An 18,396-nucleotide genomic window follows, 5' to 3' on the forward strand; every position below is an offset into this window, starting at 1 on the left:
GTTCAGAAGGAGGCTATTCGGCCCATTGAGTCGACACCGGCCCTTGGAAAGAGCACCCTACCTAAGCCCACACCCCCACCCTATCCCAGTAACTCAACCCAACCTTTTTGGACACTAAGGGCAATTTAGCATGGCTAATCCACCAAACCTACACATTTCTGGACTGTGGGAGGAAACCGGAGCACCCGGAGCAAACTCGCGCAGACACGGGCAGAAAGTGCAAATTCTGCATAGACTGTGACCCAAACCGGGAATCGAACCTGGGACCTTGGAGCTGTGAAGCACCTGTGCTAACCACTATGCTACCATGCCCCCCCCCCCCCCCCCTCACACATGGACCCGAGCAAGTTTGTCAAGCATGACCTTCCCTTTATAAAGCCATGCTGACAATGATGGATTGAGGTTTGTCTTTCCAAATGTTCAGTCATCTCCGTACTGATTGATTCCAGCAACTTCCCCACCACAGAGGTCAAGCTAACTGGTCTATAGTTTCCTACTTTTTGCCTCTCTCCCTTTTTGAATAGGGGCCTCATATTAGTGTGTTTCCAATCCACCGAGACTTTTCCAGAATCCAGGGAACTCTGAAATATAGCCGATGCATCCACTATCTCTGCAACGTTAATACCCTAGGGTGCAGGCCACCAGGTCCATTTTCGGTCCATCTTTGTCCTTTTTCATAACCACCTTAATAAGTTACGGGGTGTGATTCAGCAGAAAATAAGTCCGCTTTCGGGCGTGTTTGGCAGGGTGATTCTTAGCAGCTGCAATGTTGAGATTCACCCCACTATTCTCCGGCATTTGTTGGGGCTTTTCTTTGGGCCAGGCGCAACACTGTGGCTGAATTGCACCCATGGTCCCCATCACGGAAATGCTCCCCCACTGACACTACTACCACCTGCCCGACTTAATTCTCTAAAACTAGGTCAAGTAGGGCAGCACGATGGCACAGTGGTTAGTGCTGCTGTCTCATGGTGCCAAGGTCCCGGCTCTGGGTCACTGTCCGTGTGGCGTTTGCACTTTCTCCCAGTGGGTTGCATGGGTTTCGCCCCCACAACCCAAAGAAGTGCTCGCTAGGTGGATTGGCTACGCTAAATTGCCCCATAATTGGAAAAAGTGAAAAAAACAATTTAAATTTTAAAACTAGGTCAGGAACCCCCCCCCCCCCCCCCCCTTGTAGAACTTTCTACGTGTTGGATCAAAAAGCTCTCCAGGGTGCGCTTTAAGAATTCTACACCTCCTAAGCCTTTCACACTAGTCCAAATAATATTGGGGAAGTTGAAATCACTTATTACCCTATTGTTTTTGCACTTCTCTGAGATTTGCCTTCATATCTGCTCTTCTGTCTCTCCCTGTGGGGGATTATAATACACTCCCAGCAACGTGATTGGCCCTTTTTCTTTTTGATTTCCACCCATATGGCCACAATTGAGTAGCCTGCTAACGTATTAGTTCCACCCTCCCCGCCTGAAGATTCTATACCAGAATATTGAGCTGCCAGACCACCCCCTTCCTCAACCATGTCTGTTATAGTGACAGCAAACCCAATGAGACAACCAATGAACCGGGAACAGCAGACCGAGAGATCTGCGGTGCGGCAACTGTAAAGGAAAGAGTCGAATTGTATCCCTCCGGAAGGCCACTGCCCTAGCGTCGACATGTATGCTCAAGCCGTCAGGTGTAGCGTGAATGCCAGATTCATTAGTTGCATTCACAAGTCAGCCATGAATGTCACCCAAGCACAACGCGACGCCATCCGCGCTCTCAAGACCAACCCAACATCGTCATCAAACCAGCAGACAGAGGAGGGGTCATACTGAACAGAATGGACTACTGCAAAGAAGTGTACAAACAACTCAACAACCAGGAACACTACAGACAGTTACCCACAGATCTGACCAAGGAACACACTCGCCAACTCAACAGACTGATCAAGACCTTGGATCCAGACCTTCAGAGCACCCTAAATGCTCTCATCCCACGTACTCCCCGCGTTGGAGATCTCTACTGCCTCCCGAAAATACACAAGGCCGTCCTATCGTACATAGGCTACATCGAGGGCATCTTGAAACCCATCGTACAAGGAACTCCCAGCTTCTGTTGCGATATGACTGACTTCTTACAGAAACTCAGCACGCTTGGATCAGTTCAACTAGGAATATTCCTCGTCACAATGGACGTCTCGTCATCCCCCATGACGACGGCATTGCTGCAACAGCCTCAGTGCTCAACACCGACAACTGCCAATCTCCAGACTCAATTCTGGAACTCATCTGCTTCATTCTGGATCAGAACAAGTTTTTCATCCAGACACATGGAATAGCCATGGGGACCAAATTCGCAGCTCAATATGCCAACATCTTCATGCACAAGTTTGAACAAAACCTCCTCACTGCACAGGACTTTCAACCGACGTTATACAGCAGATACAACAATGACATTTTTTTCCTTTGGACCCACGACGAAGAATCACTGAAACGATTACACAATGACATCAATAAGTTCCATCCCACCATCAGACTCACCATGGACTACTCTCCAAAATCGGTTGCATTCTTGGACATACTCCTCTCCATCAAGGACGGTCACCTCAGTACTTCGCTTTACCGCAAGCCCACGGATAACCTCACGATGCTCCACTTCTCCAGCTTCCACCCTAAACATATTAAAGAAGCCACCCTCTATAGACGAGCCCTCAGTTAACACAGGATCTGCTCAGACGAGGAGGAGCGTAACCAACATCTACAGATGCTGAAAGATGCCCTCGTACGAACGGGATATGGCGCTCGACTCATCGATCGACAGTTCCAACGCGCTACAGCAAAAAATGGCACCGACCTCCTCAGTAGACAAACACGGGACACAACCAGCGGAGTAGCCTTCGTCGTCCAGTACTTCCCTGGAGTGGAAAAACTACGACATCTTCGTTGCAGCCTTCAAAACGTCATCAATGAAGATGAACATCTTGCCCAGGTCATCCTCACACCCCCACTACTTGCCTTCAAACAACCATGCAACCTCAAACAAACCATTGTTTGCAGCAAACAACCCAGCCTTCAGAACAGCGACCACGACACCACACAACTCTGCCATTGCAATCTGTGCAAGACGTGCCAGATCATCGACATGGGTACCACCATTACACGTGAGAACACCACCCACCAGGTACGCGGTACATATTCGTGTGACACAGCCAACGTTGTCTACCTCACACGCTGTAGGAAAGGATGTCCCGAAGCGTGGTACATTGGCGCGACCATGCAGACGCTGCGACAACGGATGAACGGACATTGCGTGGCACTCGCCAGGCAGGAATGTTACCTTCCAGTCAGGGAACACTTCAGCAGTCAAGGGCATTCAGCCTCTAATGTTTGGGTAAGCGTTCTCCAAGGCAACCTTCAGGACACACGACAACACAGAATCGCTGAACAGAAATTTATAGCCAAGTACCGCACACATGAGTACGGCCTCATGAGTACGGGGCCTTGGATTCATGTCGCATCACATCTCTTTCTCTCTCTCCTCCCCCCACCCCGCCCTACCCCACCATCTGGCCTGGGCTTGCAAAATCCTACCAACCGTCCTGGCTTGAGACAATTCACACCTCTTTAACCTCTGGATTACCCTCTCTGGATCTGTAAAGACTTAATTACCTGCAAATGCTCGCATTTTAAGTTTCGTCTTGCATCTTTGACTTTATATATATATATATATGTTTCTGGAACCTACCTCTTCATTCACCTGATGAAGGAGCAGTGCTCCGAAAGCTAGTGTTTGAAACAAACCTGTTGGACTTTAACCTGGTGTTGTAAGACTTCTTACTGTGCTCACCCCAGTCCAACGCCGGCATCTCCACATCTGTTATAGCAATGATGATATGCTGCCATCGGTTCATTGGCCTTACCTAGAAGATTCCATGCATTAAAGTAAATACCAGCCAGTCTTGCCCTATTTACAGTGCCTTCACAGGTCTATCTTTGCTAAGCCTTCCAGACTGATCCGGTTATTCTTCTATATTTAGCTGTGCATGACGCCGTACTGTACCTCAACACTGTGATCCATCCCCCAGCCAAATTATTTTAAATCCCCTGCCCCAAGCAGCATTGACAAACCTCCCTGCAAGGATATTGGTCCCATTCCGATTCAAATGCAACCTGTCTGACTTGTACAGGTGCCACCTTCACCAGAAACAGAGCCAACGATCCAAGAAACTAAAGCCCTCCCTCCTACACCATCTCTTCAGCCACGCATTCACCTGTTCTATCCTCCTATTCCTATGCTCACTAGCATGTGGCAGTGGGAGTAATCCAGAGTTTGCAACCTCTAAGGTCTTGCTTTTCAATCTGCTACCTAGCTCCCCAAATTCTTGCTGTAAAATCTCATCACTCTTTCTGTCTATGTCGTTGGTACCAATGTGAACCATGACCTCTGACTGTTCACCCACCCCCTTCAGAATGCCCTGCAGCCACTCAATGACATCCCTGACCCTAGCACCAAAGAGGCACCACACCATTCTGGAGCCGTGTCTGCAGCCCACAGAAATGCCTGACTGCGCCTCTCACTATTCAGTCTCCGATCACTATTGCTCTTCCACTCTTAATCCTCCCTCTTTGTGCAGCCGAGCCACCCACAGTGCTGTGAACTTGGCTCTGGCCGCATCCTCAGAGGAATAATCATTCTCACCATTTTACAATGTACTCTGGGGCATTTCCTGACTACCTGCCTTGCCCCCCCCCCCCCCCCCCCCCCTTTTGACTGGTGGTCACCTATTCCCTCTCTGACTGCACTCCCTTAAGCTGTGGGGTGACCACATCTAAAAACGAGCTATCCACAAACCTCTTGGCTTCCTCTCAGCTTAACGGATGTACCACTGTGCATCCAGCCAACGCTCGTAACTCCAAACCCAGCTCTCAGGCTGGTCAAACCAGTGGCACTTCATGCAAATGTGGTCATCCAGACTGCACGGAGCGTCTAGGAATTCACATATGCTGCAGGCCACACAAAACACAGGACTGAGCACCCCAGTCATACTTTTTTTTCTTCTTTTAAAAAAAATAAATTTAGAGTACCCAATTCATTTTTTCCAATTAAGGGGCAATTTAGCGTGGTCAATCCACCTACCCTGCACATCTTTGGGTTGTGGGGGTGAAACCCACGCAAACACTGGGAGAATGTGCAAACTCCACACGGACAGTGACCCAGAGCCGGGATCGAACCTGGGACCTCGGCGCCATGAGGCAGCAGGGCTAACCCACTGCGCCACCGTGCTGCCCTCCCAGTCATACTTTAAGTTAAAACACGCTTACGTTAAATTTATTCCAAGTAAAATAATTTTATTTTTTTTAAAGTAGAACTCTTTATTTTCTTTAATGTAGCTTTAAATTGGAGAAAAACAACTTTTGCACTACTTAGCAACCAGCTCTCTGCATTGTAGCCTCTACTCAAACTCTAGGTATTGCTGACTGTCTGGTGCAGTAGTCTCCTCTTCCACTCACCTAGGTGCTGCCCACTTCTAGGCTTCTCTCTCTCTCTCTACTTTTTATTGAACTCTCTCTTCTCGACACATTTTATTGAACTCACCTACCTCTCTCCGCGCTGTTTATTGAATTCCTGCCCCCTCTCCCCGCACTGTTTACTGAAGTCTTGGTCCTCTCTCCACTCTTTACTCCAGCCTCCCCTCTCTGTGCTCTTTACTGAAGTCTTGCCTCTTTCTCCAAATAAATGAATCTAAACGATCCTTCTAGACAACCTTTAAACTGGACCCCGTGCTGCCTAGCCTTGCCCAGGTCAGGGCCCTGGTGCTCTTGCTCCTCCCTCGGTGCGCTCTTGCTGCTTTTCCTGGGACTTTTCTAGGCCTCATGCTGCCTGGTCTCACCCGGGTCGGATCCTGACCCTGTACTTCACTGCAATGCTGACTGCAGGACACTCTTCCCAGAATGCTTCATTGCACTGTTCCCAGACAGATCACTTTTTTTGTTGCCGTTTTTCACTTGGCTTCCTGAGCTGCTGAGAATGTTATCATGATGCTGTTCACCATCCAGTATCTTGCCTAAATAATAAGTACTTAGGTGAACCTAAAATGGGAATGTTTTTGCAGCTGAGTCCAAGACTCCTCATCCAGTATCAACAAACATTTCCAGCTTAATTAAATGCAGCAGAGACACAGCCAATATCTCCTCACTGAAAGTACTTTTGAGCTTCAATTTCAGCACTCCGATCATAGGCTAGCTAAAGAACTACTAACTCAGCATAGGCTAGTTTTGAAACCTGACACATTCCTAGCTTATATGGAGCCTAGAGCCCCCTATACTGACTAGTCGAGACATCAACACCTTTTAAATTAACAACACAGTGCTTAAAGTTGGAGATCCAACATGTTGGATCATTTCGTGATACAGGGCACAATTTTCCCCACTCCATCCCCACAGCCACCACGACAGTGTGCAGCATTACAGTGTTTTGAACTATTTTCCTTCTGTTGAGTAGTTTAAAAGAGTACCCTGGTAATGGTGACAGTTCGTAACTATATGAGAAGAAAGGGAAGAAATAGGCCGGTTTTGTGAGAACAGTCCACTTGCTTCACATAAAATGTCACTGAAGCCTATAAAACAATCAGGAAAAGGTATTTTACTGTTATTTTTGGACTATAGTAAGGTGGCAGGAATTGTCTTTCAACACTTAGTTAAAACAGTGTCCCTTTAATCTTGCATGTTATTCCTTTCTTCTTGTAGGATCTAAATTAATATAGTAGTGTATTTGTGCCTGCTGTTTTGTTGTAGATGGAAGCAACTTTTACTTCTGTGAACTATCGAGCTAGGATTTGTACTTGCCCATGAGAAGTGTCTAACTGTGTATTTTGTTACAAGATTTCAGATAGTGGAGGAGAGGTTGAGGAGGAGATCAACACTTCAAAAGGTGAGAATATGTGATTCTATTTTCTGATCGAGTGCATTGCTTGTTTGTTGAAGAATATTGAACTGGTGGAATGTGTTGGTCATCCTTCTGGCGTGTGTGTTAATGTTCTGTGGGAAACAAGTTAACCTTGTGGCCATGCCATGGGATAGGTTTGGAAGATTTTGTAAGGAGTACTGTGTGCTTTTAAAAACTCTTTCCCTCAATGTAATGGGTATCACAGAATACTACAGTGCAGAAGAGGCCCTTCGGCCCATCATGTCTGCACCGACGCCTGAAAGGCCCTGATCTGCCTACCTAATGCCACTTGGCCCATAGTCTTGCATGTTATGATGTGCCAAGTACTCATCCAGGTACTTTTTAAAGGATGTGAGACATCCCGCCTCTACCACCCTTCCAGGCAGTCCATTCCAGACCATCACCACTCTCTGAGTAAAAGGTTTCTCCTCTAAACCTCCCACCACTCACTTTGAACTTGTGTCCCCTCGTAACTAGCCCTTCTACTAAGGGGAACAGCCGCTCCCTATCCACCCTGTCCATCCCCCTCATAATCTTGCACACCTCAACCAGGTCACCCCTCAGTCTTCTCTGCTCCAGCGAAAACAACCCAAGCCTATCCAACCTCTCTTTATAACTTAAATGTTCCATCCCAGGCAACCTTCTGGTGAATCTACCCCCTCCAGTGCAATTACATCCTTCCTATAATGTGGCGACCAGAATTGCACACAGTACTCCAGCTCTGGCCTCACCAAAGTTCTATACAGCTCCATCATGACCTTCATGCTTTTGTAATCTGTGCTCCGTTTGTCCCATATGTTTTTTTCATTACCCTATAACTTGCCCTTCTTTCAGAGATCTATGGACAAATACGCCACGGTCCCTTTGTTCTTCGGAACTTCCCAGTGTCAGATCTTTCATAATATACTTTCTTGTTAAATCACTCCTTCCAAAGTCTATCACCTCACACTTTTCAGGGTTAAATTCCATCTGCCACTTATCCGCCCGTTTGACCATCCCGTCTATATCTTCCTGTAAACCAAGACACTCAACCTCACAGTTAACCACCCGGCTAATCTTTGTGTCAGCAGCAGCAGACTTACTGATCTGACCCCCCACATAGTCATCTATGTCATTCATATAAATGACAAACAATGGGGGGCCCAGCACAGATTGCTGTGGTACGCCACTGGCTTCCAGACACTAAATCAGTCGTCTAGCATCACCCTATGTCTCAAATTACCCTGTATCCCATGTGCATTTGCCTTCTTAATAAGTCTCCCATGTGGGACCTTGTCAAAGGCTTTGCTGAAATCCATGTAAACTACATGACAAAGACATGCTGACTATCCGTGATCAAAGTTTGCCTCTCCAAGTGGAGATAGATTCTCTCCTTCAGAATCATCTCTAGTAGTTTCCCAACCACTGACATGAGACTCACTGGTCTGTAGTTCCCTGGGTTGTCTCGACAGCCTTTCTTAAATAGTGGGACCACATATGGAGCTGGTTTAGCACAGTGGACTGAACAGCTGGCTTGTAATGCAGAACAATGCCAGCAGCGGGTTCAATTCCCGTATCAGCCTCCCCGAACGGGCACCGAATGTGGCGACTAGGGGCTTTTCACAGTAACTTCATTGAAGCCTACTTGTGACAATTAGCAATTATTATTACATTAGCTGTTCTCCAGTCCTCTGGCACCTTCCCCACATATTTGTTGTTGAAACTTTTTGTTGTTCCTGTGCAGACCGAGGGCTTCTTGTAGAAGTAAAGGTGAATAAGGAGTGGTACACCGGGCGAGTTACTGATGTTGCGGCAAATAAACAGTCTGTTCGGTGGAAGGTCAAGTTTGATTATGTTCCAACTGCAACCACTCCAAGAGACAGATGGTGAGAATATTATTTTGTTTCTTTCCTTCTCTCTCCCTGCTGCACAGCACCAGACGCACATATGCTGTTTCAATGTGGCAGTCCCTCAGTAACCTGGAATAAACCTCAGTTATAAATAGGACCAATTTGTTGCAGTATGTCATCTGTCCAAGAACCAGTGTTGTTTTGGAAGCTCTGCAAACAATGAAAATGCCGTTTTGAGTAGCAAATCACTTGTCCTATTTCCAGAGCTGTTCTACCTCATCTGATTATTTTGGAATCATACTGTCTTCTACGTCAACTGGCTTTGACCCAGGACTTCATAGCAGCGGACTCCTCACCTTCTCTCAGTTTTGCTTTCCTTATGCAGAAAAGTGTATTTTAAAACTCGTTCACTGTGTTGTTGCCACCACTTTCTGATCAACTCTGTCTTCTCTCCTCTCTATAAACCTTGGTGGTGTCTGATGGAAAGTCTTGACTTGGCACCTAAGTTGCTCAGTTTATAAAAGATCTGATCTGCAGACATCCAAACTATTCAATGTTTGTTTTGTCATATGTCATTTTCCAAAGTAATGCAATGTTTTGAACAATGTTCAATACTTGGAACCTGAAAATATGCATTCAAACAAATCTATCCTTCCATCACAGTAGCTTCTCACTAGAACTAGGATCTGTGTGCTCTCTAGTAATGGAGTCTCAAAGTGTATCAAAGAATAATGAGCTTATAGAATTATTTTCTCCAGAGAGCAGTGGGGGGAGAGTCCTTGATTAATTTTATGGCCGAGTAAAACAGATTTCTTGATTGATGAGCCACTCAATGGTTTTAGGAGCAGACGGGGAAAATAGAGTTGAAGCGACAAACAGATCAGTCATGATCTGATTAAATGGCAGAGCAGGCTCAAATGCCCTACTAACGAAAGAGAAAATGCTGGAAAATCTCAGCAGGTCTGGCAGCATCTGTAGGGAGAGAAAAGAGCTAACGATTCGAGTCCGATGACTCTTTGTCAAAGCTTTTCTCTTTCCCTACTGATGCTGCCAGACCTGCTGAGATTTTCCAGCATTTTCTCTTTCGTTTCAGATTCCAGCATCCGCAGTAATTTGCCTTATCGAATGCCCTACTGCTGCTAATTCGTACGTTCATATTGCTCTATTCTTTTGAACGTTTGTATTTCTTTTTTTTTAATTTAGATTAGCCAATTATTTTTTCCAATTAAGGGGCAATTTAGCGTGGCCAATCCACCTACTCTGCACATTTTTGGGTTTTGGGGGCGAAACCCACGCAGACACGGGGAGAACGTGCAAACTCCACACGGACAGTGACCCAGAGTCGGGATCGAACCTGGGACCTCAGCGCCGTGAGGCGGTTGTGCTAACCACTAGGCCACCGTGCTGCCCGAACGTTTGTATTTCTAATGCAAACTGTTGCGATTGGATCAGTATTTTGCTTTTGGTACCCAGTGTTGGCCTTTAGTGCTAGATCAAGTGAAGAAGATCTTTGAAGCAAAGAAAAGCATCCTTCAACGTTGCCAAACAATGTGCTGAAACTACGTGCCTGAACCAACTTCATTCTGAATTTGCTAACTGTATAAAGCGATATTGTGCTGTAGGCTCTCACACTCGTCGCAATGTTTTGAAGATCCAGTTTTTTATTCGGAGCAATACAATATCTGACACATGTAGAACTCTTTCCCCTTCTTGAGTATTCAAAGAAACGAAGAAATGTCACCTTTTCATTTGTCTAGTAAGGAATATACGCACACTTATTATGAGGTGGAACCCCATTTACTTTGACCTAGACAGCTTAGATTTATGTCAGCATGGTCAAGATTTTGGGATTGCATGGAATGCATTTGGCTTAGATTTCCAAGTATTTTCAGCAGCAGATCAAGTAGCGGTACAGTGGTAATAAATGCAATGAAAAGAGTAGGCCAGTCAGCCTCGAGCCTCTACTTCTGTACAGTGAAACCATGTCTCATCTGTAACATGAATCCATTCACTTGACTTGTGTCTCTATTCTTTAATACCCAGACCCAACAGAAATCTTAGTTTTTAAATTTTTAATTGACCTAGCCGCAGCAACCTTTTAATAAGAGGAGTTCTAGATTTCCACTGCCTTTCTGTGCGGGATGTTTTAAACAGGTTGGCTCATGTTTTAAAATCATGTTGTTCTTTGTGCTGGAATTCCTCCATCAGACAAAACGATTTCTCCATTCCTTATTGTATCCTTTAATCATCTTAAACACCTTGGTCAGACCACTGTGGAAATATCTTCTATATTTGAGCAAATTCAACACCAGTCTATTTAACCTGTTCTTATAAATTAATCTTTTTCGTCCAGGTATCTTTCTTGTGAATCTGTGCGGCACTATCTCTAATGCCAATATATCCTTCCTGATGTGCAATACCCATACTCCAGGTGCAAACTAGCTAGGTCTATATGACCAGATGAAGGATAACATGCCATTAACCTTTTTTTTTATATTTTGGAAATTGATTTAATTTTATGCGACCCACTCATAAAATCATTTCCAAAAACAATTTGGAGTCAGCAGAATCATGATTAAAACATAGCCAGCTCTCAATCTGTTTGATTCTTTGGTTCTCCAATCAGTTTTCTTCCTTCAGTCTGTTTCACTTTTCGTCTTCCACTCGATTGCTGTGTTTCTTTGGATGTCAGTCGGACTGCCTTTGGATGTCCATCTCTGATGCGTGTCTTGATCCATCCGGCCAGCCTGTTGGCCAGTCCTTCCCAAGTCCATCTGTCAGCATGGCACCGATTCGCCCCTGATTGATTTATGCCTTCTAATGTGTTCGTGTTTACACAAATCTCAATTTCTAAAATGTTGCAAATGACCATAAGTAGTTTGCAAAACCGGTTAATCGCTGTAAAAGCAGCCAACGGGCATATGGTAACTGTATCGGTTATCATTTTTGGTGTTTTAATTGTCTCATTTTGATGTGTTTTATTCCTGCAGGGTTGAGAAGGCAAGTATGGATGTGAGGCTGATGAAACCACCATCTCCGGAATACCCAACACCTGACACACTGGGCGTGGAGGAGGACATCTCTGTGGAAACGGGATCAACTTCAGACAGCACCAGGATGGAGCCAGACACTACACAACCGACAACTAGCAAAGAGACTGTCGAAGCACTAGTGGTCAGCTTCAGGTGAGAGAATGATGGCTCATTACTTTTTTCTACGGGATGAAGGCATTGCTGGCGAGGCCTGCATTTAGTATCCATTCCTAATTGTCCTTAAGAAGGTGGTGGTGAGCTGACTTCTTAAACTGCTGCAGTCAATGTGGTACAGGTACACCCACTGCGCTGTTGGGAAAGGATTTCCAGGATGTTGCCCCAGCGACAGTGAAGAATATATTTCCAAGTCAGGATGGTGAGTGGCTTGGAGGGGAAACTCCTGTGGTGGTATTTCCAGGTATCTGCTGCTCTTGTCCTTCATGATGGTAGTAGTCATGGGTTTAGAAGGTGCAGCCTAAGGAACCTTGCAGTGTCTCTGCAGTGCGTCTTGTAGGTGGTTCACGCTTCTTCCGCTGTGCATCAGAGGTGGAAGAGTTGAATGTTTAGGAAATGGGTACCAATCAAGTGAGCTGCTTTGTCCTGAATGGAGTCCACCTTATTGATCACACTGGCGTCTTGCCTTGTAGATGAAAGTCAGAGCTGTTACCCACACAGGATTAGGGAGAACATGCAGACTCCGCACACACAGTGACCCGTGCTGGGAATCGAACCTGTGGCCCTGGCACTGTAAAGCAGTGGTGCTAACCACTGTGCTACCGTGTCGCCCTATTGTGCAATCATCGGCAAACATCCCCACTTCTGACCTTTATGATGGAAAGAAGATAGTTGATGAGACAACTGAAGATTATTGGGCCTAGAGCCCAACCTTGAGGAACTCCTGTAGTGATGTCCTGGAACTGAGGTGATTGACTTCCAACAACCACAATCAACTTCCTTTGCGCTAGGTGAAAAATTAAAATGAACATCACTTATTGTCACGAGTAGGCTTCAATGAAGTTACTGTGAAAAACCCCTAGTCGCCACATTCCGGCGCCTGTCCAGGGACGCTGGTACGGGAATTGAACCGTACTGCTGGCCTGCTTGGTCTGCTTTAAAAGCCAGCGATTTAGCCCAGTGAGCTAAACCAGCCCCAGGGGTATGACTCCAACCAGAGTTTACCGCCCTGATTCCCATTGACTCCAGTTTTGCTGGGACTACTTGATATATACCCAGTTAAATGCTGCCTTGATATTAAGGGTAGTCACTCTCACCTCACCATGTCTACCTTCCATTTGAAGGTCACGGTAAATGTCTAAACCCTAAGGAACATGATTGTGGCATTGTTCTGATTAAAACTGATGTGTACTGATTGTCCACTTTCTCCTTCAGAAACAAATGAGGAACATTTCTCCATATTTCGCTCCTTTTAAGGCTTATTCTGGGATACATCGCATTTGGTGGCCCTTGCCCAAATGGTAATTCTTGATGTCCAATATTAGATATCAGATATTAGATCTGAGGCCAGTCACAATTTGTCCTTCTCTGCATTTTCCAGCAGGGGTCACAGGGTATTAATCAGGAGTTGAAACTCCTGCCCATTTGTCTTCGTATACTGGAGTTGAGGATAATATCCCTCACTTCTGTGGCAGTTGAAATTTGAACGCTCTTCACATCTTTGCAGGAATTGAACCTAGATCTTACGGATCATGACTACATTACACAGTAAATTGATCAATTGAATGCCGGGGGAAGCTCCCACTATTACTTCAAACTTCAGTATTTGTGTGGCTGCTTGCTTTCAGTTCATGGATCGGCACCAGACACATAGCCATGTGGTTATGCTTGAGATGAGGTATTGCGCCAATCTGTTCTCAAGTTTATGTATGGTATTTTAAGGATGAATATAGTTTTCTTTTTTTTCTTATATAAATTTAGAGTACCCAATTAATTTTTTCCAATTAAGGAGCAATTTAGCATGGCCAATCCACCTAGCCTGCACATCTTTGGGTTGTGGAGGGCAAAACCCACGCAAACATGGGGAGAATGTGCAAACTCCACACGGAAGGATGAATATAGTTTAATTAAAATTATTTTTTTCCTTCTACTTAGAAACGCTTTGCGATATTTTCTGCCACCAAATTACAGGATAACAAAGGAGGAGTTGAGTTCAATGACACCGGAAGAGCTGGCTTCATTTCCGCTGGTAAGTTTTAGCACAAAGGTGTGAAACATTTATTAACATGTCTGTGCTCCCCTCCCCATCCACACACTTTCTTACTCCCACCCCAGTTTCTGTATTGTATACGTTCTGTGATTTTTCAGAAACTGCATCGGTTGGGGTAGAGGGTAGTTTGTTAAATATATTTTTTATTAGGTTTTTTTCCTATTTTTAAAAATAATTAACACAACAAATAACAGATGAATTGAAGCAAAATGGGTACAGACAGAACAAGAGTTATTGCAAGCCTAAACACAAGCAACACTGTATAGAATAGATTCGGAACAGGTCAGTTGAAGAACCAGAGCCTCTAGCTTAAATGCTGGATTAATCCAACAACAAGATGTCACTGTGAGTGGGGAAAAGAGGGCAAAATCCTAATAGTGCAGAAGGAAACACACTCCAAATTATTGAATTTAGAATTCAGGCTAACAACTTGAAATGGATTAAATTGAGTTGAACTAAAATAAAATGAATTCGCTCAGGGTAAGTTTTGCAAAGGCAAGTCAGCCAAAGTGGAACATAAGGATTTTTTTTAAAAAAATTTAGAATACCCAATTAATTTTTTCCAATTAAGGGACAATTTAGCGTGGTCAAATTCACCTACCCTGCACATCTTTGGGTTATGGGGACAAAACCAACACAAACACAGGGAGAATGTGCAAACTCCACATGGACAGTGACCCAGAGCCAGGATCGAACCTGGGACCTCGGCGCCGTGAGGCAGCAGGGCTAACCGACTGCCCCACTGTGGGGGGTTCATACTTTATGAAATGCATCGGATTTAGAGCGATGAACAGATGTACAAAATTCCACAGGGATATATTCCATGATCATCCTATGCCAGTTTTGGATAGAAGGGTATTTGTCACTAATCCAGGAGCATAGGATATTTTTACAGCAACGGTCAGAATATTTTATAGCCTTTTCTCGTTAGAATCTGTGATTCTCCCATCCAAGAGGCACAGAATTATAAATACAGATTAGACTCTAACGCTCTCTCAAATTCTCTCCAGTCCTGACCGCACATGACCAATAGGATTGAATCTTGACACAGGCCCATAGACGATGTATATTATCGTCCTCAACTACCTGGCACTTTAGGCACACCGGGGATGAGGCAGGATCTGACCTGTGTCTAAAACTACCCGTAATACGAGTACGGTTTACTATCTTGAACTGGGTCTCCTTCATGTAAACAGAAATTCTACCGACATTATCCCATGTTTCCTCATCAATCTTGATAGCTAAGTTTTTCCAGTGCCTGCAGGACGTTGTGTGGTGATGCAGACCGTGGAGTTCAAAACATCATTGAACTTACTAATCAATTGTTTAGGTTCCACAGAAATCAGGATTCATTCCACTGTGGAAATTGAGGAGTCAAGATGCAGGGAAGTCCTTTTAAGGATAAAGCCTGTAAGCTGTAAATATTTTTTTTTAATGGATTGCCTTAGGATGCCAAATTTCTGACATAGCTGCTCAAAGGATGATGAGGAGGCATCTCTGAACATGTCTCCCAGCCTACAAATGCCTCTATCTCTTCAGGTATCAAATCCATGGGCGATAAGAGCAGGTGAGAAGTCTGGACTGCCCTGGAAATGAGAGAGAGTGGAAGTGAGTTTAGATCTCCCTTCTAGTTGGGGGACCAACCTCAAAGCTCTGAAGACCCAGCATCTGGTAACTGGAGCTCAGCAGACTTCAGACGAGGTTTCTTTTTGTTCCAAATAAATGTACTGTTCATTCCATTAATTTCTTTAATGACTAGCCAACAGCAGAATAGGCAGCATTTGTAAAGAATATAACAATCTGGGCAATATGTTCATTTTAATTAGGGCGATCCTCCCAAGCCATGAAATGGGGTGCGCAGACCACCAAACAAGATCCCATCTAATAGCTACAATCAATTGGGGGAAGTTGGCCCCATATAGCTGCCTCTAAAGGAAGTGGAAATGGAAACTACAAGATATTTAAATCCTCTGGGGGGAACCATCTGAAGTAGAAATTAGCATGTGGTGGTTTTAGGAGATGCTAAAGACTTGCTACCTGTTCAGCAAGTGTTGCAGTATAAATCAAGTAGGATTTGCACAAGAATTAACTTGGCTAATTTGGTATAATTTTTGTATGTGGGTACTTGCCCACTTCAGTATGTGAGCACATAAGCAAGACTCGTACTTCAGTGCAGTACTGAGATATTAGACGGAATTCACCCAACCCTGCCAGCCGGTTCGATGGCTGGCAGGAGGCCCAGAGATCAGTTTCGCGCTGCCCTGAATTTAAAGCCGGATTTTCCGTTAGTGCCTACCATGGTGGATCAGAAAAACCGCAAAAGGGCAGCACGGTGGCGCAGTGGTTAGCACTTCTGTCTCACGGCACTGAGGTCCCAGGTTCGATCCCGGCTCTGGGTCACTGTCCATGTTGAGTTTGCACATTCTCTCCGTGTTTGCGTGGGTTTCGCCCCCACTACCCAAAAGATGTGCAGGGTAGGTGGATTGGCCAAGCTAAATTGCCCTTAATTGTAAAAAAATGAATTGGGTACAGCCTCGACCTCACTTGCATCCCGTTAATGGGACGCAGTTGAAGGCCCGACCCGAACAACAGATTCTCTGTAGTATCGGCGTGCAACACATTTGGAGCAATATGGTGTGCAGATGTCTGGACTCACTTGAACAATGCCTGGGGCTACCACCAGAGAATAGGCCCACGTTGCATCTGCAGGTGGATCTTCCAGATTCGGTGCCTGGAGGGATCCATTTTCCTACCTCAATGTTCCTGAAGATCCATCTTCCAGTCTCGGTGTGCGCCTGAAGATCTGACATCTTGTTCAGGTGGTCCATCTTTTTCCTTTATTGGTGGGTCAGTGATGTTGGGCGCCTTTTCAATATGGCACCCAAACACGGCAGACCACGCATCATCCAGGCCTGCTCCATCACTGAATACGGCGTAAAATACCAAGCTGCATAATTAATGAGGTCAAGGCTAGAAGGTTTGGCATGTTTTTCCATCTGCTTCCACAGCAGGAAATATTCCACCTTCCTGCCGCTGCCAGCATACTCTGTCTCAAGATTGGACAATATGGGGCAGAACGGTGGCACAGTGGTTGGCATTGCTACCTCACAGCGCCGAGGACCCGGGTTCAATCCGGCCCTGGGTCACTGTCCATGTGGAGTTTGCACATTCTCTCCGTGGATCTCACCCCCACAACCCAAAGATGTGCAGGATAGGTGGATTGGCCACGCTAAATTACCTCTTGGGTAAGAAAAGATCGGACAATATGTTTCATAGTCTTTTGGTTGAGATGGTAAGCCAAGACTGTTCGGGTGGATGGAAAAGATCCTGTTGCACATTTTGAGGAAAAGTAAAGTTCATCAGAGAAGAATTTATTTTGTGCTTATGAGATCCTGTCATATTTGTGGACATTATAATGGCTGCACTTCAAGAGTAATTAATTTGTTATGAAACACTTTATTAGAAGCAGAGGATGCTTTGATGTACATTTTTTTTTTGTTGATTGGCTGACTATCCACACTGAAGCCCTCCCTCACCTTTTGGGAAAGTCTGATGTCTTGAATTGATATCTCTCCATCATGGTAAAATTGTGACTGAAAACATAGAGAATTGCCAATGCATCCCAGCGTTTTGTGGCGCATGGCTGGTATTGCTGCTCTGACCCAGATCCTTTCTAATATACATGTCTAGAGTTGCAGACGATCCATGGGGAGGAACATTAGCAGCACAAGTTAATGCAAAATGGAATGGCAGACAATAGTATGCAATCACCACTTTCCATGTGACAAATTGTTGATCCAAACCAGTGTGCTTTTGACATTGCAGCATTCGGTGCTGCATTGAGTGTCAGCTTACGTTTGTGCTCAAATCTCCAGAGTGGGATTTGAACCCAAACGCTCTTTACTTGGCGGGGAAAGTATTTGCACCGAAGAGGTAAAGGTTTTGATGGATAAAATTACAGATCCATTGAAGACGCTTTCTTTTAATTGCTACTCTGAAATGATATATTTTCTTCTCACACAAAAACAGAAAGATTATTTTGAACAGTATGAGGAGGGTTTGAAGAACCTCTGCACTGCCTACCAGACCCGGGCTGAAGAGCGTGTCCGAGCAACTGAAAAAAAGTTGCAACAGAATGATGCAGAGCTAACAGATGCGCAGGAAAAACTCTGTAAACTGCGGAATAACATAGTGGAGCTGTTGAGGAAAGTTCAAGAGGTAACACTGCTTGTTGAATGAGTAGATGTTCGAGATTATGGATATTGCGTTTATATAGCAAGAAAAAAATAATTCTTATCTGAATGACGAGAGATTGCAGAGCTCTAAGGTGCAGAGGGATCTGGGTGTTCTAGTGCATGAATCACAAAGCAAATTCCGGAAAGAT

The 18,396-nt window shown here is 45.0% G+C and overlaps 1 protein-coding gene across 3 annotated transcripts in view; it reads left to right on the forward strand.

Moving 5' to 3' along the window:
- morc2 (MORC family CW-type zinc finger 2) overlaps nt 1-18,396 on the forward strand; it is a 169,067-nt gene that overhangs the window by 147,238 nt on the left and 3,433 nt on the right. For all 3 annotated transcript variants that reach the window (XM_038821895.1, XM_038822071.1, XM_038821984.1), the window contains 5 exons: nt 6,864-6,912; nt 8,651-8,792; nt 11,747-11,941; nt 13,898-13,991; nt 18,042-18,230. In XM_038821895.1, coding sequence (XP_038677823.1) covers nt 6,864-6,912; nt 8,651-8,792; nt 11,747-11,941; nt 13,898-13,991; nt 18,042-18,230 — 669 coding nt within the window. The remainder of the gene's footprint in view (nt 1-6,863; nt 6,913-8,650; nt 8,793-11,746; nt 11,942-13,897; nt 13,992-18,041; nt 18,231-18,396) is intronic.

Source organism: Scyliorhinus canicula, chromosome 1, assembly GCF_902713615.1.
Source record: "Scyliorhinus canicula chromosome 1, sScyCan1.1, whole genome shotgun sequence".
Lineage (NCBI taxonomy): Eukaryota > Metazoa > Chordata > Chondrichthyes > Carcharhiniformes > Scyliorhinidae > Scyliorhinus > Scyliorhinus canicula.